The following is a 23,400-nucleotide window of genomic DNA, read 5'->3' on the forward strand; positions in this document are numbered from 1 at the left end:
TCTCTGAAACGCAAAAGCAACTCCGCTTCATGACCAAATATAGTTGTCACCGCAGACATCTCTCTCGAGCACGACCACAATTACCATCGCCACCACAACGACGATACGGTCGTAACTCCTCATAGCTTCTCGTTGCTCCGAAACAGCAGGATATTTTACCTCCTTCGCCTGCCACGTTGGCGGCGTCACCCTGGCCGAGCACTGATTTTCTGCGTTCCATCCCTTCAGGGGTCACCTCATGAGCCAATAGCGACCCACAAGTCGTGGCGAACGACTCCAAATGGCTAATTTGGCAAATGTCTCAAATGAAGCAGAAAGCACTGAACAGGGCCAATACCCCCTCTTTCTCTCGTTGTCTGTATTTCTCCCTTTATTTCTTTCACTCTCCGAGCTCTATCGTACTCCTTCCTAGCTCCGTGGCTGGCTGCTTGTTCCGAGTTCAAGGAGCTCGGGCTTAGGAATGACGCTCCTTTAGTCTTCTCCAGCGCACAGCCCGACCCCGCAGTTAGTCGGTCGGACGATAGACAAGGGTAGAAAGCAAGCTACGGTAGTGGCAATATGACGAGAGCCGAAGACACCATCAGTACCAGGGTACGCTCGTCTTGCTGGCGGGCTATCTAGCTGGTCTGTTCCCCGAGGCAAGCAAGAGGAACCGCGCGGACGAAGCGGATTGCTACAACTAAACAACCAGCCAATCCGGTGGAAGTGTCCCTCAGCAGACCGGACGAGATCATAATCATGACGTTCGCATATATCTAAGACATGTAATACGCGCGGTCAATTATACTTATTAAAGTATTACTTGGAGAGAAGGGGCCAGTGCTAGCTGATTCTTCCTTTGTCCTCTTCTTGCCTTTGTTCTTTTTATTCCTCAGTATAATAGTTCCTTCTTTGCCTTCTTCTTAGCCATCATCGAGGAATACTTGCCCGATTAGGCCTTGTCGTGCTACTTTTCGTAAAAGACGTAGCATAGGAAAGCTAAAGAGACTTTGCTTTTTTTTTGTGTCTTGAATCCCCCCGTCGTCGACCTCCTCTGCGACTTCTCATTTCGGATGCCTGAATCAATCATCTCAGAAGGGACCCGGAAACGGCAGGGACCAAACTTGTCAGACCAGGAAGCGGATGGACGGAAAGAGATCAACTTAAATCGTCGCAAATTCAAACAGACTCACAGTGCAAAACTTAAGAGAGAGAGGGAGAAAGAGAGAGATCCGGTGCACCAGATTGCTACCAACCACCGTTGAATTAGGAAATATACCTCTTGTATAAGAGAAACGGGTAGCCCGCACGAACGCTGCCTAAACAGCAGACACTCTGAAAAAGCCCTTTGGAAGAGTGCTAAACCCCACCCGTTGGGTTTTCCTTTACCTTCTATAGCACGAAAATCAAATAGATAAATTGCACGAAGGCCAGACGAATCCTTGCCGTGTTTACCATTGCAGTTTTTCGTTGCCAAGTGAGCGTAGCTGACAGCAGCGACAAAAGAAAACAAGTTCCTGCTCTATTTTACCCTCTTCGTCGATCGATGCGCGTGGGTAGAACTCTATCAGTATACTCAAAGCGAGTAGATCCGATTTGTTTATGTGGTTGCGCAGTCGGGACTCGATGCCGAAGGCTTAGTCAGAAACGAACGTAGCAAACGGCTGCAGAGGCAAGACGGCTGCAGAGGCAAGACGGCTGCAAAAATTGGCAGCATTTTTTAAGAATAGGCGGTTACTATTAAAGTACCGAGCTGCAGCAGCCTGTCTTTTCTAAGAACTATTATTAGTAGCGTAGCAGTGTTGGGCCACTCGCTCGCCATTACGATAAGAATCTGCCTTTTACTCAGTTAGCCAATTAGGCGGTGGCTAGTGATGGCACAGCATCTGCTAGCAAAGAGCATGCCTGTCTTCCTGTCAAGCTAAGCAGGCAAATAAGCCAGCAACGACGACTGTGTTAGACCGTTGCTGTTGTCGTCGATTTCGTCGTTGGCAAGTTTACCAAGCTTGCCCCGCCGCCACAGTTGTAGCTATGGCCGTATATTAGGTTTTGTACAATGGCCCTTCTACGGCTCTGCGCTGTTGGGCCTTTCTGCTAGCGTGGCTGTACTAGGTTAGGCGCGACGGCACTGCTGCTGCTGCTTCAACAGAGCTCCTTTGCTCTTCTTGCCTGGATCCTCTTGAGGTAGAGGGCAGCGCCCAGTACCCACTCGTCAACAAGGAAAGATAGCGGGTGAGACAGAGAGAAGGACAGAATGGAAAAGGACCAATACGACGAGCAGGAACGACGGCGAAAGAGAAGCGACGATCCGTCATCCGTCCAATCGGCTAAGTGCCTCCTGGCGAACTCCTGGAGGCGCGGCGCAGTTGCGGCTGCTACTGCTGCAGTGTCCGTTGTTGCTATTTCGGAATGAGAGACGAAAGAAGGAAAACGCAAGGGCCAATGGCCACTTGCGTACAAACAGGAAAGGTAGGTCACCGAAAGATAAGAGGCCGCTTAGAGAGTAAAGAAGGCTGGTAACGAGGCAGGCGAGATCAGAAAGGCAACAGCATCGAATAAAACCCATCTTACGGATGGTGGAACAGCAACAAAACGAATCTTCTAGCTTTGAAAGACAGGCAATATCGAGTCTGATCAGGTAAAACACGATGACGAGCTGCCCGCGAGAATCTGTTGTCACCATTATTAATATGTAGTTATATAGTTCCTGTAGTAGAGGCGGCGATGTTTCCAATGATGAGGTTTGCAAAGATTACAAACACGTGAATGCAACATAACTAGAATCCAATTTCAGAAAGTCATGATTATTCATTATATGACTAAGCCAAAATAAAAAAAAAAACTTTTCCGTTCGCACACGCCGTGCAATTGTACGCGTTGTTGGCGAGACTCGAAATCAGCTATTCATACTGCTTTCGGTCGACCAAAGCCGGAAGTAAAGAACAGGACCTTTACTATTTATAATTAAAATAGGCTCCAACTGGCTCTGTGGCAAAAAATAGGTAGAAATGCGGTAGAATCCTGAAAGTGGGTGACATCAAAAGGAAGTCTGGATTGCTTTTCAGTCTTTTGCTGGTCTATTCTACAGCTTTCTGTAGCGCAAGCACGAAAATGATGACCCATGTTGCCGACCGACGCTGCGGTACTATCAACGTCCAATAGTGCGCCAACGCACCATACTGTGGTTCTGTTGTGGATGTTGTTGTTGGCGCTTCTGCGAGGCTGCTCTGCTCTTTGCGTCTACGAAAGACGCGACTCCTGCATTAGCCTAACAAGGCTCACAGGGGATAGTGTAGGCGGTGAATCCAAGGTTCTCTCTTTTCTACAATGAAGAAAGTGGCAGCTACCAGTACAGCGGGGCAAAAGCAGTGCGAATAGCCAAACGAGGAGTGAGGAAAAAGGTGGATATTGGTCATGGGCACACTGAACGGGCCAAAGCGGCGTTGGTTAGGGCATGGCAAGTCTCCCTTCGTTTTTCTGTACGTGTGGGTGCCGTTGCCCTATGTGTCGACATGTGGGCGGCCAACTGCCGGGTCAAGACCAACTGATTTGGTTCATCGTATGCCGTGTTCGGTACAGCATGTGTAGGTGACTGTGTATCTGAAGACTATTCAGTATTGGACGCGATGTGGCTCACGTTGCTGCTGGCTGTTTTCACCGCGCTATTTGGCGTAGGAGGTATCAGTTAGCACCACAAAAGACGTCGAGCCACGGTGCCTAGCATGGGACTGCTAGCATTTGCCAATACCTCGAAAAGGCGAGAGATTCGCTTTCCTTCCGGATAGTATATACATAAAGGCAGAGACAGACAGAAAACGCGCGAAACAGACACCCACACAAACACACCATGTATATAGACTCCCATATTGCAAGCAGTGCTTATGTGTTGGCGTTGGTATTCCCTCCTGCCTCCTTTTTTCCTCGCGATTGCCGCCTTTTTCTTTTTCGTATTCTTAACCGCTTTCCAAGGATACGGTCATGGAACACAAGACAGGATCAACAAAGCTCCATCGTCTAACCATGCTGGGCTAGAATCGGGTCTTTTCTTTTTAAGATTTAAGCCCAGGTCAATCGGCTCAGCTCGGCATCTTCTCAATACGACACGAGAGGCATTGAGCGAAAGAGAGAGACACGGTTAGTCAAAGGGGACAGAATCCACTTTTCAGGATGCAAAGTGAGGTCAACGAATGTCTGGCTCAGCAAAGGGAAACCGCTAAATTGTCACAGCCATAAAGTTCCACACCAACACCAGAGGCAACACGTAATCCGACAGCAATTGACCACGGCCTTGGCGGGCGCTATGGAGATGAAACTGTATTGACTTGTAATTGCACTACAGGTGTGCACAATAGCCACTGGCGACAGAGACCGTGTACAACTTCGAGAAGAACTAAGTACTCAGACGCAAGCGAAATCCGACTTGACGCCATCCTCGGAGCACCTGCCCAGCATCAACCACTGATTGACGATATTAGTTGCTGTTCATTGAAATAAAATGCCCTTTTCTCATTCATATTTTATAATTATTTTAGCACAGTAGCCGCACGCTTAATATGCTTTATGCTGAAGAGCCTTTTCGTATACTGTTTCTTCTATGAAAATTAAGTGAACATTTGGCCTGTTGTTTAAGTGCCTTTTGTCGCTGTGCAAACGGACGCGAGGATTCTGCGTATTTTTATTCGTTTCTTCCTATCAATGGTTACCGGTCGCCGTTTGAGAAATCTCCAACTGTTCCGCCATTACAATATGCCCGTACACCGTAGACATTTCGGAGCACGCGCTGTACGTGTTAAATATACTTCCCATGAGCGGCCTAGCACGACCTCCCCTTTAGAACCGTCCGGCTAAATGGCGAGCTGGAACATCTAGAAAACGTTCTGCAACTCTGAGAAGCAACATTCTGTATTTATTGGTTATTATTATTATTATCTGGGTTACTACAAGCGATTAGAGTATAGACGAGTTATTGCCACAGACGTAGCGACCGCGGCCGTTATCGACGGCTACTATCGTATTATGGTTTTGCTTTAACAAAACCTAATTAATCCTATTGAACAGTACAGTGCGTCCGTGTATGTACAGCAAAGACGCCTGCTGGCTATAGCCGCCATTTCTACCGCGGACTCCTATATACCCAAGCAAATAGAGGGTTTTTTAATGAATAACAGTGCAATTCTACGTCACCTCTCCACCGTCTTCACTTCCTGGCCAAGCTAATGCTCGCGCCCTTCAGCTAAGCCGTTCTTAGCGAGTTGTCCTGCTCGTTTTACCTACCGCATACTGGCGTATCAAAGCAACGTCTATATTTTTTTACGATATAAGCAGGCTTCTATGCAAATTACAATGACGCTCCATTAGCACAATCATCGAACGGCTACGCTAACCGGAGCCCATGAAACTATATACGCTCATGCATACAAACTCAGAAGGAATGTTAGCACTAATAGCCACAATCAGGTTTTATTTCAAGGAGAAACGGAAAGCGAACGGAGACAGTTTTTTCTACTTCGTCTGTCGCTTGTTACCTTCACTGGGGAAGAACGCACGCCATCAGTATGGCGGATGGCGCCATTTTGTTAGCTCTTCGAATTAACGGCACGTGAATGGACAGCAGCAGCAGCAGCAGCAGCAGCAGCAACGAAAACCGCAGCCAACCATGAACAACTACCGCCGAAAGAAAGACCAAGATGCCCCTTTGGAGGTTGCTTTCGATTTGTTGCTTACTTGTTCAAAGGAGGCTGCTGTGGCGCAAAAGAAAAATGTGATCACGAAATCACAATTAGACAAACGCGGACAGACAATAATGGCGGCGTGTTCGGCCGCCTATGCGGAGGTTCAGTCGACGGATGAGCCTCATCTTAAAGAGAACCATAATGTTAGCGGAAGCGGTTCTCAGCGTCAATGTCAACCACAGAATGCGTCCGTGTTCGTCTGCCAGTTCTTCCCGATTTCACTTTACGTTCTCTAGCAGCAGAAACAGCTGCTGGGGTCGCGCCGCTGTCGGTTTAGCATTGCTATTAATAATAATTTCACCCAGGTTCTCTGCCTCGCCGCTAGCTAAACAAAACGCACGAGTTGCCATCCATCGAATTATTGGTCTTCAGAGAGTCTTTGAATGGCAATGCGGCAAAATCGCGCCGCGCATCAGTAAAGTCTTTAGCGGCCGCGTCAGCGTCATTGTCAGTCATCGATCCCTTCCTATTCCCACCGGTTGCCCAGCATTTTTGTCATGATCGTCATCATTAATACCAGTATTACCACCGACCGACCGACCGACCGATACAACTACCAGGAGCTTCGCGAGCACCTCAAGCAATCCTACAAGCTTCACGAGCAATACCGCTGCCGCTCGTGGCGCTGATAATAGTAATAATAATGATGATGATGGTGACGATGGTCCTGCTGTTGCGGATGATTCGTCTGCGCTTATGTCTATGCTATTTCTCTTAGCTCATTCACCACAGATTGTCTATTTCCTCTTTAATTCTGTTCATCGTCGTCGTTCTATATCCTTTCTTTTTTCCACTCACACCCTCCTTCCCCCTCTCGCCTTCGAGGCGCATAAAACAGCGGCAAGAGACAAGCACAGACAGCCGCAGAGCAGCGAACGAATCCTTCAGAACGAGCAAACGAACGATCGTCTTCGTCATCATTAGCAGACATCATTTTTCATCTTGTGGTTACCGATTCACAATAACAGCAAGCAACATAGCCATAACAAGAGCAACTACGCGCGGCTGCCGCTACTGCTGCTGCCCTGCACACACAGACATAGAGACACCGGCCGGCCGATGCACCGGTTTATATAATACATTGCTTATCACATACGGACGTCCACAAACGTATAGATGCCATACGAGCAACAGCTGAAGATCTATCTGTGCTTATAGATAAACGGATGGATGACCCTTTACTACAACTCTATACATACGCAATCAATAATAGCTTGCATTTAGACAGGCATAACGATAATAAACAAGCCTCCAGACAATCTTAAACGAAACCCCACGATTGACACGGTACGGGGTCTCGGTCCTAGTGGTCCAATCCTACATCTGTTTCATTTCACAAACCTCAGAACGAAATGGAAACGTATGATAACCGGCAAACTATAGTATTATAGTTATTATTTATGATTGAAGCTCCCCCCTTAGTCGAAACTGCCATTCTCTCAGCGCCTGTGAATCGCACCCATTTTCCCACACGGGCTGATACATAGGCACACATGAAATCATCCAGCATTCGCGTCAAGAGAGTGGAGGGGTTGGGGGAGTGTAATAGGCGGAGCGTGGTCCAGGCAGTGATGGTCAACAGTTTGGTTGACCGCAGCGATTCTGACTGTCAATCGCCATCTCCACACTGCACGTTTTAAGGCCTCTTCAAGCAATCTCAATGTAAACGTTACCGTCTTATACGTATATGCCTATGAAGGCCGGCTGTATCCGTCCTTCTATTCCTGCTTATGAAAGCAACCCTACTGAATAGCAGTATTCGTTGCCTAATTTTTCGACTGTGTGTATTCACAGTTCGAGTATGACGAAGCCAATCTACATCTTTTGGACGGATTCGTTATGTGAACCAAGCCTGAATCATATTTATTACATTGCTGTGTACATGATCACAGTCCGTAGTCACCGTCGTACGATGGTTGACACTGCTGATCGGTGCCATCGTACTGAACAGACATGGCCGTAGCATCATGCACGCTCCTCGTACGTAGCTAGCCAATTCGAATTTATGAAGAGTTATTGCTAGCTGACAAAAGGATACTATCGTATATAGCAATCAAGAACTGTAACGGTGATGCACGTCAGTATCAGCGCAGCGTTTCTTTGTCATCTATCCATCCGATTTACGCATACTATTACTGTTGCTGCGGTACCTAGTTGTTGCCCCGTGCAGCATTCGCTGTCAAGAGGAGGGCTAATTGTACCTAGGGTGTACAACGACGGCTGGTAGCGTCAGTAGTGATAGGAGCGTGTTTCTTACCGGGACAAGCAGGCCGCTTTGCATTTAAGCGCGGAACCGTTATCGAAATACGCCGAACCCACCATTCCCACTGCTAGCGGAAGCACCATATGATTATTAGCTGGTTTGCAAACGGCATGTATACTAATATGGTAACGAATAGTTTCAACGAGCGCTAGCGTCAATCAGACGTCAGTTTGTTCTAATTCATTCTCCTGCTGCTGCCGGCTCTGACAAGACGCCTCACTACAATGACGAGTGACAAATGAAGCTGAAAAGCGTGAAGTGAGGCAAACCGTCGTCTCTCGTGATGGTGAATACGAGCAACCGAGAATGTCCAGCAAGAGGAAGGTTCATGGATAGACAGCCATTTGTTGGCATCTCTTTCATCGTCGTCGTCATTGTTACCGTTGTTGTGCTTGTGGAATTGTTTATCATTGGCTAACCTGGACACGTAATCAGTCAGTCTGTCACCAGAAATCAAAACGCGTATGTTGTCGAGTGGTGACTGTCACGTTTGGTCTGAGCGGCGCGCGCTCCAAATTGCCAGCCGCTTTTAAGCAGGCTTATATAATAATATGGTAATAAGATGCAATTTTTCTTCGAACTAATTGCTACAGAGGGCATTTTTCAAGAAGGAAAAAAGCCGGTAATATAAGGCACTTGGAAACTCGTTGACAGTCGGACAGCTTGTAGCGGATACTCGGAATGCTTGCATTAAAAATTTAGAGACTATATGTAAGGAAAATGACATGACATCTAGACGACGCGTACAGGACAAAAAAATACCTACATCCATACTTAACTACATTGTCATACCACACCTGAAGCAACACCAACCGCACTATATTGAATGTTAAACAGACCTATATCAACACCGAAATGTGTACAAAACGAAAAACGCTCTGACTGTTCCGTAAGCGTTTTTTTTCTAATGCGTTACGACACTACTTTGGATGCTCTGACCATGCTATTGGTAGCGTCTGCACGGCGAGATAGAGCTTATACAAGCACTGTTTGCTTGCTGTGGTCATCAAATGTGGGAAATTCCTCTGAGACACCTTGGCCCTGAAGAGCCAGACCGGACAGGTCCATGCGCTGTTTTTTCCTGCCTAGTTACGGACCTAGCTGCTGCTGCCGCTCCGCCATAGCCACTGATGCCGTGTTGAGGTCCACGACTTCAGCAAGACGAACGGCCAAGCTGGCTGTCGTTGGCACTAAGCGGGACCTGGCAGAGCCGCGCAATAGCGGGCGAAGCAAACGCTGTCGGTTGTTATGAAGTGCCTGAGCCGTGCCCGTGGGGCCAACTGAGGCATCGTTTGCTCCACCTCACTTCCATCAGAAAAGCCTCCAACTCACTTTCCTTTTCTGTTGTGATACGTAGCTAGAAGCAGCCAGCCAGCCAGCCAGCCGGAGTGTAGGACTACCTGACTCCCCGTTGTAAATCACGCGGCCAGCTGAGCACAATTATCCTCCGGCTTGGATTCGAGCGCCTTCAACTGGACTTCATTGTTCTGCGCGTCGCTTTCTTTTGATCCTACTTTGCGGCAGTGGAGGCGCCGCCAGCCGGAGACCAGCCGGGGGCGAAGAAAAGCGAGGTCATTCAGGGTGTGCAAGTGTAGCGAAGCCTTAGTGCGTTTAAGAGACCGAGATTGCGACAGCAAACTCACCGAGCAAGGTAGGACAATCTTCGCAACTGGATATCGTGCCAGCAAAACAATCGCACACTACTAGCAGTAGCCAAAGCAGTACATGTAAGAAGAAGAGGAAAAATGATAGTGGTCTCCAAGGAAAACAAAGCCACCTAGTCCACACAAGACGACGAGGCAGCGAGGGCCGCTCCGTCGGTTCCGTCTTCTGAACCGCTGCCGCTACAGCTGCCATCGTCACTACAACCACCGCGACTCCCAAATACTGTTGCCGGAATTCAAATTAGAATCTTGTGAAAAAGTCTGCGCCTTCTTCATTCTTGGCTACCGCATATAAGAGTAAGCGAAAGAGAGAGGACGCAGGAGAGGCACGGAGAAATTGATAGAACTACGTCTACCTGATAATCGAAACATGAACTCTGCTCGTCTCTATAGCTAGCGATAACATCCCTTCTAAACACTTGGTGGTAAAATGCGTCGACACTCGGAAAGACACACGCATGTTCTTTCTCGTTGGAGCTCTTCCTCTCAGTAGCCTTAGAAGCTGATACGCCTTAGAAGAATAGTCGAAAGAACGCAGAGTAATTTTTGTGATGCCGGCGGCAATGCGCCTGCTGCTACAGAACTCCGATTGCATTGAGGAGAAAAAGTCCTGCCCAAATTGGTCAAGATCGCCTCCGGCCACATCTTCGGGTCATCCAGACATTGAGAGGAAACTGTTAGGTGGATGGATCAGGAGGCGAACCGTGTCAGGAAAGTTAACCAACCAGTAGCGTTGATTTAGTTTCGCGGAAGAAGGTTCCGTTTGCCCCGCCACTAAACTTAGATCTCAACAGCACTGAAGATGGGGTCCGAGATGTCAGAACACGAGTCTGAAGCGTTTGAACAGGAAAGGTTAAACTCATCGTTCGAAGAAGTGATTGCCTGGGGTGCTTACAATACTAGGCAGAGGTGGACATGGCCAGGGGGAGCAAACTGTAAACTGTGTATCAGCATGTGGTAAATCTTGGTCTGCTGAGCATCGTGCGGGACGAGATCCCGTCCAGCGCTGAAGCATATCTGTTGCGAAAGTAGATTACAATGGAATAAAATTGGGAAAAATACAATGGAAAACGATAATTAGTGATGTGTATCTACTGGAAACGCTGTTATATACATAGAAGGAATAACAACCTTTATTTTCTCTCCTTCTCTCTTTTTCTCACTGCTTCACTGTGTCTCCACTGATCTTTAGCCTGCTGGGCAAATCACCTACATACCTACATCAATATCAGAGCGCTAACGTATCATAAAGCAAAGCCACACGTTGCAGACAACGGCTTCCCATCAGAAGCACTCCCTCGTAACCAATAGACGTGGTCAGGGTGTCGTGGGTCCTGTTGAGGAGAAGTTCTTCCGTCGCTGGCCGAGAAAGACCAGGAGCACAGAGCTCACAGTACAACCAACCGAGGCTGATAACCGCAGAGGATCGAGATGCCCCCGGGGAAATGGGGCGACAATAATTCGACCCTGCTCCTTGGCAGACTGCAGTAGCAGCAGAGCTGAGTGCGTTGAGAGCAGGCCAGGACAGAGAAGAGCACAGATTCCTCTTTCGAAGATGACCATTTTGCGGCGGCAATCGGGCCAACCAACGCTCTTAACGGACACAGACACACTCACTCACACGCGCACACCCACACAGGCCGACGCCGGTAAAGAAGGCAACCAGAAGGCCTTCGTCTTCGGTGGTGGCTACCGGCGGCTCGGACTGGGCTGGGTCGTTCTGCTCCCCACAATGCGTGATTAACTCGCCAACTTGCCGCAGACCAGAAAACCCGCTACCGAGGGAAATGTTTTGGCAGAGAACAGCAGTGTCTTTCTCTCTCGCTCGATATCTCGTTCATTCTCCTTCGAAGTGGCCAGCAGCAGCAGCCGCCGCCAAAGAAAGCAACCCGTGTGCGCGTATCAAAAAGGAGAGCCTGTCTGTGGTTGGCAGCTAGCGACTCTCGTTGGCCTACTCTGGCCCGAACGAGCAGACCGAGATGATCGAAGGGAATCAAGCGGTATCGGCTATTTCCCAAAGCTATAGGTCGAATGCTTTCCATGAAGAAGGCCGGTAAATCGGCAAACTGGCAGCCAGCCTGCCGTCCATGTTGTGACCAATTGCTGCTTACACCCCCACCAATGCCTGCTAGAGTCTGCCGGGTCCATGAGCAGGCGTAGCACGGAAGACCAGCACGGGGCAGGACAGAGCAAGAAAGCGACTGCAGACTCCACTCCAGCGTGAGTGGAGAGCGCTTCGCTCGACCACCGCTACCATTGGCAGACTACTAGATACGTTTGCTTGCCAAGAGTGATTCTCTAACGAAGCCTACCGCTAGCACGGAAGTACACCTTTGTCCACACTTTGGTCACAATAATGATAGTCACCATCGAAAGGATGGCAGGGCAGCCAGGCGGCACCGAGGCGAACTCAGCGCGCCACAATAAGGCGAAAAGTAGTACCACAACAATATATTTCAGCCCATCGACGATAAACAGGACAAAGCCTTGAAAGCATCCACAGCCATCGGAGACGCCAAGAACCTTGTATCGCGTAAAGAAGAATCAAAAGGGGAATCAAGATGATACAGGCTCCTAAAGAGGGGCCAAAGAGATAACGGCAAAAGGAAGAGTATCAGCAGTAGCAGCGGCAGCAGTACCACGGGTTTGGCGACATCGATAGTAGCCTTACGGAGAAAAGTGATTATTGAGAGTGGTCGACGGGCCAGTGAAGCAGCCAACCATTCTAAGCGGCAGCATTAGAAGCCACATTCACTCCAGCAGTAGCAGTGGCAGCGGCGGCGGCACACGGCGAAGAGTAACAGTCGATTAGAGGAAGAAGATGCCTGGAAGTGATAAAGTAACGGAAAGGCAGCAACGATTTAGGCGGAGAGTGACAATACGTTTTCGCCAATGGTACAAACGTCTCTGTGCGTCTGCTCTTCTGTCCCTTTGTTCTTTAGGCCTTCGTCGATTTTAACAGTACGTATGCCTGCAGTAAATACTATATACCACGGACCCTTTGTACATACGTACATGTAAAGGGAGACCATCATCAGCAGGAGTATTATGGGCATGAAGTCAGAACTGGAGGGAATAATGCCAGGAAACTCATACATTGGCTTCGCCGGGGGGAATTCTATTTTCTTGCTTAGATGTTGTAACAGTCAGCGCTCAGCAAACGAGCTCTCGTCAGCTCTTTACTCAGTCCCACTTCAGCCTGGTCTTCTTCTGGTAGAGACGTCGCCGCTTTGCCAGGCCATCCAAGTGAGGCAAGAACGAGCAAGCGTCGACAAATGAAATTAGTGTCAAATGTGTCATACTACTCGTAATTCTCTTGCCCAAGTTGTAACACCTAATGCTGTCTCTTCGTCGTTCCCCTAGTCCGCGTTCATTCCCTACGTACCTTATTCGCTCAACAACTACGTCTTTTCATCCTCAATGCCCTGAGTCCGTTATTCCCTAGTTCCACAGGTCTTACGGTGGCGTAGTCTTTCGAAGCCTCGCATACTGGAGTTCGGACGGAGCTACAAAAAGCAGAAGGCCGCGCCCCTAGCCACCTGTACTTCGAACCCATTTTGCAACTAAGGCAAACGTCGTTCAATTCGATTGTTTCGTCTGCTGCTCACTGCCATAGAGTACGAAAGAGACAGAGAAAAAAGAAGAAAAAGGCGTGGAGCAGCGTGGGGAGAGTGATAAAAAAAATGGGGCTGTAGAATAAGATAATTTCGCACTGGCAGGGGAACGAAATGGCATCGATTCTGAATAGAGTAACCGGACTGAACATGGGTATACGATTAGTATACGACACACGAAACGAGGAAAATATGACAACAAAGGGCTGATCAACGTAAGGTTAGTTAATCAAGATCAAACATTTACATAACGCAAATCCTTTCGCAGTTGGTTTTAAACTACTTTCAGTTTTGTTCTTTGGCAAGAGGGATATTTTGGCACGTGTACAAGTGTCTTTCGCACCCTCTTATGCGCAACGCCAGGCGGCGTGTCGCCAATGCGAGGACGCGACCTTTCAGAATCCCCGTTAAGACGCGGTGTCTGCAATATGTCGCTTTGCCCATCTACCGTTCAGCTCCACGAACGATAAAATCGATGAAAATGATAAATACGGCCGCACATTTCTATTCCAATAGTGACTGTTCATATAAGAAACTCACTGTTTTATCATCCCGTTGTTACTATGGGGCGTCTAATGAGCGCGGAATCAGCGGCAGCGATAAGTTGACTCAATGCACAAGGGTGGCTGATAGCTGACGAGTGCATCACGTTGCTGATCACTCACCTGAGTGTGAGAACGGTAACTCCCACTCAGGACAAAAGGACCACACGGGTGACCCCCATTGAGACTGTCATTGAATGGCGGGTGCATTGCGCCACCACGGCGCAGCAAACGACTTAGGGAGAGGGGTATCCGAGTGAGATCGGACGGGCCAGCATAGTACTATTAGTACTACTAGCTGAGTCCACGGCACTCGGATACTGGATGCTTGTCGTATGGTTGCGCATTGCCCTCATTGCGGAAGTGCGGCCGCTTTCTCGCGTATCCTCGATCCGCTATCGTATCCTCTTCTAGTTCGGATAAGGAACGCGAGAAAGAAGAAGGGGTTCTACGCCAGTAATCCCTTTAGGCTGAACGACTGCGTGTGTATGTGATTCATGCACAATCAATCAGGATCAGGAAGGCCAAGGGACAGTGAGGGCGACGCCAGCGTAGACAGCGACGATGCTGGCGTTTCAGATAGACGACGCCCTTGAACCCACGAACGGCTGGGCAGCATATAGCAATCCTAGCAATGTGCCTCTTCTTCCCACTCATAAGACCACCCGCCTGACCAGAGTTCACGGCAATGCTGGTAGCAGCAGTATTCCTGCCAGCCCCTGTTTTTCCCCCGTGGGCAGGCGGGAACACCACAAGCCTTCTTACCAGGCAGGACGATCTTTCCACCTACTTCGATATGCCTCTGATATGTATGTGGGCATGTGTCTGTGTGTGTGTGTGTGCTGAACATACGGGTAGGATTTGAGTCAGCGACCTAACAGGAACGCGGATAGACAAAGAAGCAGGATAGCCCGTTTAATACCACACTTTTACTAACTCCTCTTTTCTACTTCATCCTTCTTCTTTGCTGTAGCACATCGTTGCGTCAAGTCGAATTATTCAATACTTGATGGATATCTAATTCTAAATGACTCTTCCTCGAGTTGTACGACCATTACGGCTGTTGCTATTGTCACTAATGTCACAGGCCTTCGCTACTGCTGCACCGACTGCACTTCGTACTTCTACCACTTTAGGCTTAAGCTGTTAGCGAAGCATTGGCAAAGTTAACTTCCTAAGGAGCGGCGCCACGAATCGGCGTCTATGAAAATTTTTGTTAATATCTGACCGCGTTAGCTGGATTAAGACTTGATCGCACATTGTTATCAAGCGGATAACGCCTTGTTGCCTCAAGCGGTAAAAGGGCAACGAGCCCGCCAAGGAACATCCCATAAGTTTTTTGCAGTGGTTTCGGCGGACACAGGTTGACAATAGCAAGAGGAACGAGCCGCGAAAACAATGCGCAGCAGGCGAGTAAAGGCCGTCGACTCTAAACCGACGGAAACTCCACAAAGGACAAAAACAGCAGGCTCATGGACAAAACAAATTTCAGCGGTTAGCAAGTTTAGCTGCTCGGAGATGCGTGAGTTGTTGCTGCTGCTCGTAGAGGTGAATCGTACTAAGGTGGCTAACCCGTGCCCTCTGTACTTATCGTCGAAGCGTCACTTCTGATCTTGCTCAGATCTGCCGCGTGTTAAGATACCGGTCATGGAGCCGACTAGAGGAGCAACGGAGTTCGTAGTCGTCCTCTTTCTTGCAGGAGTCTTCTAATGCAAGCCTACCCTATACGATCCTGTATGATGATGCGGATTCGAGCGAAATAGATGTGAGAGGAGCAAGCAAGAGTTGAAGAATTTTTATTACTCACGAGAAAGTCCACCGATGCCGTCGATGACGGTAAACAAGAAAAGCCCTGATCTAGGTAGGGTTTGGACAAAGGATCGCGTCGGATGGCTATAGAATGTTGGGTGAACGGAGAGTACATGAAGTAGCAGCGAATATGATTTTTTTTTATCGTTATTAATATTTGATCCATACACACCATGGTCCGCTTAGACTGGCGGCAGAGCTCTGTTATATAGCTTGGTATTCAGCTCGTTCAGCCACGGAGTCCAACAAGAAAAGTAGTTAAAACGAAAAATTGTCAAACCAGAATGGAGTTCGTAGTGGGCATCGATATTGACACACCCCGCAGCTCTATGTTGCTTCTATGTTCATAATATTTTTTTCGTTAGCGCAGCGTAAAGCTAGCATCAAACCTAGAGCACAAAAGCCGCAAAGAAGATTTCGTTCTTCAAAGGAGGTGGGTGGAGGCGAAGATTTTGTTAGTTTCTTTGGTCGGTACTGCTTAAACTTGAAGTCAGCTGCAATGTGACGTTCTTGGCGAGGAATTGATGGTGGAATGTTGTCGACTTTGGTTGAACGGCGCAAGGCGTTTATATGGCTGACGAGGTATCTGTGGATTTGAAGTGACAGCGTCCAATTTGAGGTCTAGTTTGTCCCGAGATAACACGTGCTTTTCGATGACGATGCCGGCATCTGACGCAGCAATGTACTAGCAGTAATGGATGATAAATGAGTAATCATCATATGACGGCATGACAAGTTTTACTTACCCTTCTTTGCCGCATACAGGTTCGCCTCCTCTTGAGCTTTTCCTATGTTCTTCTTGTATCGTATTCTCTTGTTACCAAACCAGTTAGATACCTGAAATGCAAAATGAAAAACAGTTATAATAATGAGAAGCAGCTGTACTCAAACTCTACTGCATATATATATATATATATATATATATATATATATATATATATATATATATATATATAGCAGTTTTAGCGCTATTTAGGCTTAACAGATACAATAAAAATAATGATAAAATTATCCATTCAGCCGAGCCAGCAGTAACTCGGCAGCGACAACGAGAAAACGTTTCGCCACTGTCATCGCTGTGCTAACACGCTCCGCAAAGATAGCAGCACCAACTACGGCAATAGGCGGCGGAGGTCGACAAGAAGCGATGGCGGGGGAATGGCTGTCCCAGCGGCATCAGGGGTAATAGCAGTCGCTAGCGCTCATCAGAGCAAGCGAGTAAGCAAGCGAACCGCAGAGCGGCAGTCACTCGTTCTCTTTCTCTGACAACTCGCGACCTCATCAAAAATTCATATCTGCCTTTCTCATCCTCTTCTTCTCTGTCGGATTTTGTTTGATCTCTCTCTGTCCCTCTTTTGATCTCTCCCTATATTTAGCGTTCCTTCACATCGTCCTCACTGCTTGCGGCAGTTCGGCTATTATCATTCAAATTTTACCGCGTCGCTTGCGCCGGATGCGCCATCGCTTTCCCAAATTCCACGCGTAGTCGTCAGACGCGTAGTCACTTTTCACGCGCACTTGTTCTCTCTTGGACTCTGTCTGCTGTGTTGCGGTCGCCGTATCTTCTCTCTATTCGCAGTTCTCGGCTGTGCGTCGATTTTTTGTGCCATGCGGACACTCGTTCGCTGTAGGTATATCTTTACCATCCTTCTTCCATCACCCCCGATTCCTCCTACTTCTCTCTTTGCTGCTATCGTCCTCTAACTGGCAAACGGCAGCGGCATCATCATAAGCCTCACAGAAGAGACGGTAAGCGCTGAGCTTTGGCGTTGTCTGCTTGTACTATCACAACTGGAACTACTACCGCTGCTGCCTCTATGATGGTTAACGTGGTCAACATCGCACGAATCAGCTCGTTCGAAAAAATGCGAAAAGGAGACCAAACACGAGAGCAAGGAGGATGGTGCTAGGCGCACGGAGCAGATGACCAAGGAAGGGCGAGGCAAAGCGATATACAGAAGGAGACATATAAGGAATAGGGAGAGGAAGGAAAGCACAAAGAGAAAAGAACGAGAAGGGGAATTGGGGTTGGATGGATGATGGGTGCTATGCAAATGTGGATTAAGGTGACTTTTGCTAATCTCTAAGTATGGTAATGATATTGTCAATGAACGGCGATTGCACGGCGTCTGTGATGACATCTATAGCGGCAGCAACAGCGAAAACGACGATAAGCCTGGCTATTACTGCTGCGGCAACAGTGACGAGCAAAAGAACTACGAGTCGCGGCAGACAAGCGAACGAATAGGGAAAAGAGGTAACTGAATGACTGAATGAATAATAATATGAATATGAATGATTTGAATAAGAAGCAGCCGTCCGACGACACTACTGCTCGTCGCTTCACAGACGCAACGGTGCGGCTCTAAAAGCCAACAGAGGCAGAGAAAGACCCCTCTTCCCCCGTCTGTCTGTCTGTCTGTCTGTTATTCGGCACCAGGGGGACCACTCGAGCGCGTCGCGCGAACGCACAAATATACATAGACACAGCTAGAAATAGAGACAGATCAAGCGATGAATATATAGCTAGACAAGCAACTAGGTCGGTTAAATAGCCAAGTTCGTACGAGCAATTGGACACTAACTGCCAAACATTTACCTGAGCTTTTTGATCATCTCGACGACGATCAGTGCGGAAATACAAACCAAGTGCTACGTTGGTAAATACATAAGCTCATTTTATCAACTGAATTATTCTCTGCCCGGTGTAAGTGAATACTACTCAGATATATCCCTGTATAAGACAGATACTACTGAGAGAATAGTCCCGGTACAAGGTAATTGGTTTCCTCAGACAATATCTAGTACCATTTGAATGTAGGCATTCTGCAGAAGTTATAAGTTCGTCTTGCTGACATGCTGAAAAGTTTCGAGGAGAAAGAGCACAGCCTAGCATTTATTACCTGAGAGACAGTGATTCCGCATTTCCTGGCAAGCTCTTCCTTGGCCTCTTCACTTGGGTATGGGTTGCTAAGGTGCGAGTAGAAATACTCGTTCAGAATCTCTGTCGCCTGCTTGCTGAAATTGCGACGCTTCCTCCTGCGACAGAAACAAATCAAACGAAGTGACAAACACAACGATTAAACACATTCGTATATAGCGCATTTTTACTAATACTCATTCTACGAGAGAACAAACAAACTACATGTCACACCAACCGCACTAAACAATTTATACATGTTTTATCGTATCTGATTCAATTTTAAAAATGGAATCGATTCCGCGACCGCCATGACGGCCCAATCGCTCATAAATTGATCTTCGAATTGAAGTCGGCCTCTCTTTCCATTAGGCCGTCTTAATGCGGCAATGTTGTACGCACATAAACGCCAACGGACGAAGACTGGATTTCCATTGTTGGCCCAATATTCGCACGGGTAGAAAGGGGCCAGCTCAAGGCAACGGGAAACGACTGCGGCCGAGGAAGCCGCGGCAATGGTCGTCGGCATAGGGGTGATTTGAGGCAAGGGCTAATGCTAGCGACGGTACGGGCTGGTGGCGTATTATAAATGAGCTCTGCTATCTTTATTAAATTTCTTTTCTCGACCCACTCAGTCAGCCGGATGGCCCAAGTCGTGGCACACCAGCAAGCTGGTCTGCCCCGCCGCTGCGGCCATCGAGCGCCGCCAACACCACTCTTGGCATTTAGCGCGCGATGCGGTTGCTGTGGCTGGTGGCGCTTCGCGCGCAGCATCCTTTCTTTATTATAATTATTTATTTGGCTGTTTACCCCCTCCCGACTCGCAGGACTTCAACCAGTCGGCCCCGGGAACAGCTGAGCATTCGAGATTGCCTGCTTAGAGTAGCTAAGAGCTGCTGGTTCGCCAGCCTTCTTTGCTTGGACCCGTTCACTTGCGTTCTTCTTGCGTTGATGCTTCTTTCTATCCTTTTTTTAATCTCTGCGCAGTCTCGTGCCACGGCTGACTTGCGGCGTGTTCTCTGCCACGCGGCTCTGCTGGCCGCATTCAAGCTAGCACAAAGATGGTTGCAAGAAAAAGCTGAGAACAGCCAGCTTGGCGCATGCGAACGATAAGTGCGGGAAAGCCGATTCCATAGTTTATAAGAGCAGCAACGGCGTGAGGTGGTGGCAGTTGCTACCATGCTGGTGTTTCTGCTAGTGCTCGTGCACAACCTGGCCAGGAAGGCAGTCCTATCAGTCTCCAGACGCCCGAGTCGATTTAATAAAGTCGATGCAAGCAACGATCAACAAGACAGGAGAGCCTCGATCGGCGCCAAAAAGCCAATGTGATACATGTATCAGTAAATAGCTTAAGAAAAAGTAATGCATGCATGTATAATTGACGCACTTATTGAATACAATGATTATTTAGCGCGTTGGAACCTCTACTCTGTCGTTGGGTTGTAAAGTGGGTCATTTTGCTAGATCTTATACGCCCATCAACGCAGTCTATGTTTATATAGGTTTTCGTATTTCTACTTTCAATTGTTCCGATACAGCTGGTGATATCTTCACGCAACTCGTTGTGTACTTACAGATTCAATATAATGGCGTAAACAGGCATGACATATATATGTATGTATGTATGTGTGTATATACATTCAGGGAGATAAGTGAATGTTTCCTTGTACAATTCACATCTTATTAGCCCCAGACACGGAAAAAACTAAGGACCCACATTTCAATGAATGATTGCGAAACTACAACAAACTAAACAAGATCGTAACGATCGCTTCGTGACCGTTACGTGTCTGTGCAGAAGATAATCGACTACGTTTTTTACAATGTGAGGATTTGCTGCACACTAAATGGAGACCTTGCAAATATTATCAAGAAGATACATCTCAAGTCTTCATTATGTATAGCTGGTAGAACCGTACTTGAGAATCAATTCCGCACTTTATTGCTAACCTCTCGTACTTAAAACATGTAAAAACATGATATTGTATGGCTTATATATGTTTTGCTCTAGTGGGTTAAAGGGGTCACTTTCATAGACACACCGTGTGTGCCTTACTCGACCCAATCGTCTATACTGCAAATTGCACTGCTATACAGAGCTAGTCAGTTACCAATATTCGCCTTGCTTGTCAGTTTGTCACATAGTCATTTGTCCTTAAAACACCCGCTGGGCCCTAGGGACTACCGAGAGAGTTCGGCAGCATAAGCAAGATGAAGTCTGCCCTTCGTGCAGCTGGATCGAGTATAATTCTTCTTCGATGCGCCGCTAGTTTTTTCTCTTCCTTTTGCTTCATACTTTTAATAAAGCTTTCTCTCCCACAAGCCTCTATCCCCCCAAAATAGCCAGCCAGTCAGCCATCTACGGCCCGTGCATATCCGTGCTTCTCAGTCGCTAACCCGCTCGGTACTGCATTTCATTGTATTTAGTGGCACGCAGCTATCTTAGCGTACACTGGCCGATTGTCGTTGTTCCACCGTTCAACCGCTTAGCATCCGGCTTTTGTTGCAACCTTTCGATGATAATCAGTCATTCTAATTGTTTACAACATGGGACGCGCCGAGAGTGGCAGAAACGGCGCTGGTGGCGATGCAGAAGCAGCACCGAACAACGGCTTCGTTGCTTCTTCCTTTATGAGCCTTCGTTTTATCTCCAACGTCGGCTGCGCGTTGTATTCCGCCACTCGACCCAGCGGCGACGGCGGCGGCGGCGGCAGGAGCATAAACAGTCGTTGGAGCAGCGGTGTCTGATCAAGTAAGGAGGCGCCCCGTTGAGTTTGGTTGCTTGTCTTACTCTTTGTCTCTGTCCTTTGCTCGCTTAGTGCGGCAGGGGCACAATGACGGTTTCACATAGCGAGGAGACGGTGGAAAACTAGTGACCACCAGTATTTCCCGTTGCACGCAGACTGACGGGTCGACCGGAGAAAGCTCATTGCATTCTTACGTGGAGATTTTGACTAGTTCGACTGAGCTAGAACTCTTCATCGATACGCGTTCGTGGGCATTTATAGCAGTGGAGAATAGCAGTTGTGCCGCTGAACAGGTCTGCCATAAGCAGACTTAAAGTAAGGAGTCCTGATGCTGGCGTAGTTCGCGGTTGTCGACTGCCGTCTTGCTTGTGCTGTAGTCGGCTTCTGCTTGTCTCCAAAGCTAGCTGCTAACTTTTTCGAACGTGTCCTGCCATGCTGTCCCAAGACCCAGTGGCGAGCCCGTTCTCTTCATTTGATTCTCTGGCGTGGAATACTCTCCATTTGCCCTTTTTGTTTCCACGCTATGCTTTGTTATGCTACGTTCGACACAACGACCACTTACAGGCAATTAGCAGTAAAAAGAGAATAGAAACTTTCATAAACCCCTTCCGACTCAGCCACGGTCATCACTGTGTTGACTGAGAGAAGAAGCTAGGTAAACAAGCAACTAAGCGGCGGCTGCAGCAGCAGTCTTCACAAAGTCGAAAGTCTGACCGCCTTTCAGTGGTCATTCGACGGCAAAACGAAGTTTGCCTCGAACGGTCCAGGACCTTAGGTGAGTTTGTCTTTCTCGCTGCGACTGCGCATGTATCCGGATTCTCAAAGTTGTGCAACAGATCTCTTGGCACCAACTGTCGAACGCAAAGTACGGCCGACGCTGCTAGCAACGGTGTTGTTTGAGAAGCCTTCGACTTCCCCTGCCCCTCTCAATCTTAAAGCCAAGCCTCTGCAGACCCCGTTCGCCAAACTCTAAACGCCTCATTATTGGTTGGCAAAGCCCGTCGGAGCTGGCCGGTCAATCGCCTGCCGTCGCCGCCGCCGCCGCCGCCGCCACCGCCTTTTTTCCAAATCGCTGAGGCCACACACACTCGCATATAGACACCCAGGCAGAGCCACACTCAGGCACAGAAGGATACAGCAGACCTCCTGCTTTCACCTTGCGGCAGTGGTTCGTACCCGAACAACGGCTGCTGGTGGCGGGCACTGCTGACCATTCATTAGAGCTGTAATGAAACTTTGAACAAACATCATCTGTGAAGGCGCAGGCGCGGCTAAACACTGCGCTTCTGCAGCCCTGCCCAGCTCGTATGGGATAGGTACTGGCTGGTGGTATATCGGTAGTGCAAGGGGCGACTGAGCGAGCGGCCGCCGACCGACCAGCCAAGTAGCCAGGCAGCGGTGCGAGTTTGCCAGTACAGTCCCAACAGAACGGAAGAAGGGTGAGTGGTCTGCCACTATGGAACTAGTAGGAAAGAACAGCCAGCACCCTGCTGGCCACCTGAGCAGCCGTCGTTTATCCCTCACCAGCGCAAAGAGAGAGAGAGAGAGGGCGAAGAGAGACTCCCTGGAGTTCGGTATCGTTGTGCCGCCTTTGGGCGCGTCACCAAATCGACGACGGTGGCGAACTAAAGTACCACACCATCAGTGTGCGCTCGATGGGGGTCCGGGCGAAAGGGGATAAAGGGATTGGGGGATCTTAATCTCGATAGATGGCGAAGGGTCAAGCTGTTCAGAAGCTTGAGCTTACAGCAATACACTACTAGCGCACTACCTTTTCTGTGCACTAGCATAACAAAGCTGACTCGAAGACTGACCGGCAGCTGCCATTCGTAATCAAAGGTATCTGCTCTCGCTTTGCTGCGGTACACTTTTTAAAATCTACGTATGTAGTGAAATTGTGCTCGGATAGAACCAGTCACACACTCATACACTCCGAACTCATTCAAACAAATTCATAATATAATTCCATAGGTGAAATTATTCCTGGTCTGACCTGCATGAAGTCGTCGTTTCCGGAGGCAAAGCTTTGTTATTTTTTGCAGCATAAACTAAACGCAAATATGGCATTTTTGTTAAACTGATCTGGTCATCAGTTTGACGAACTAGAGATCAGTTCAGAGCTGTTGCAGC

At 48.3% G+C, this 23,400-nt stretch overlaps 1 protein-coding gene across 3 annotated transcripts in view; it reads right to left on the reverse strand.

The window, feature by feature from the left end:
• Positions 1–23,400, reverse strand: part of exd (PBX homeobox extradenticle) — a 316,119-nt gene that overhangs the window by 11,811 nt on the left and 280,908 nt on the right. For all 3 annotated transcript variants that reach the window (XM_086977975.1, XM_086977976.1, XM_022795208.2), the window contains 2 exons: positions 18,507–18,642; positions 16,350–16,440 (listed from right to left, as the gene is read on the reverse strand). In XM_086977975.1, the coding sequence (XP_086834101.1) occupies positions 16,350–16,440; positions 18,507–18,642 (227 nt within the window). The remainder of the gene's footprint in view (positions 1–16,349; positions 16,441–18,506; positions 18,643–23,400) is intronic.

This window comes from Varroa destructor, unplaced genomic scaffold (genome assembly GCF_002443255.2).
Source record: "Varroa destructor unplaced genomic scaffold, Vdes_3.0 BEIS01000001.1, whole genome shotgun sequence".
Classification (NCBI taxonomy): Eukaryota; Metazoa; Arthropoda; class Arachnida; order Mesostigmata; family Varroidae; genus Varroa; species Varroa destructor.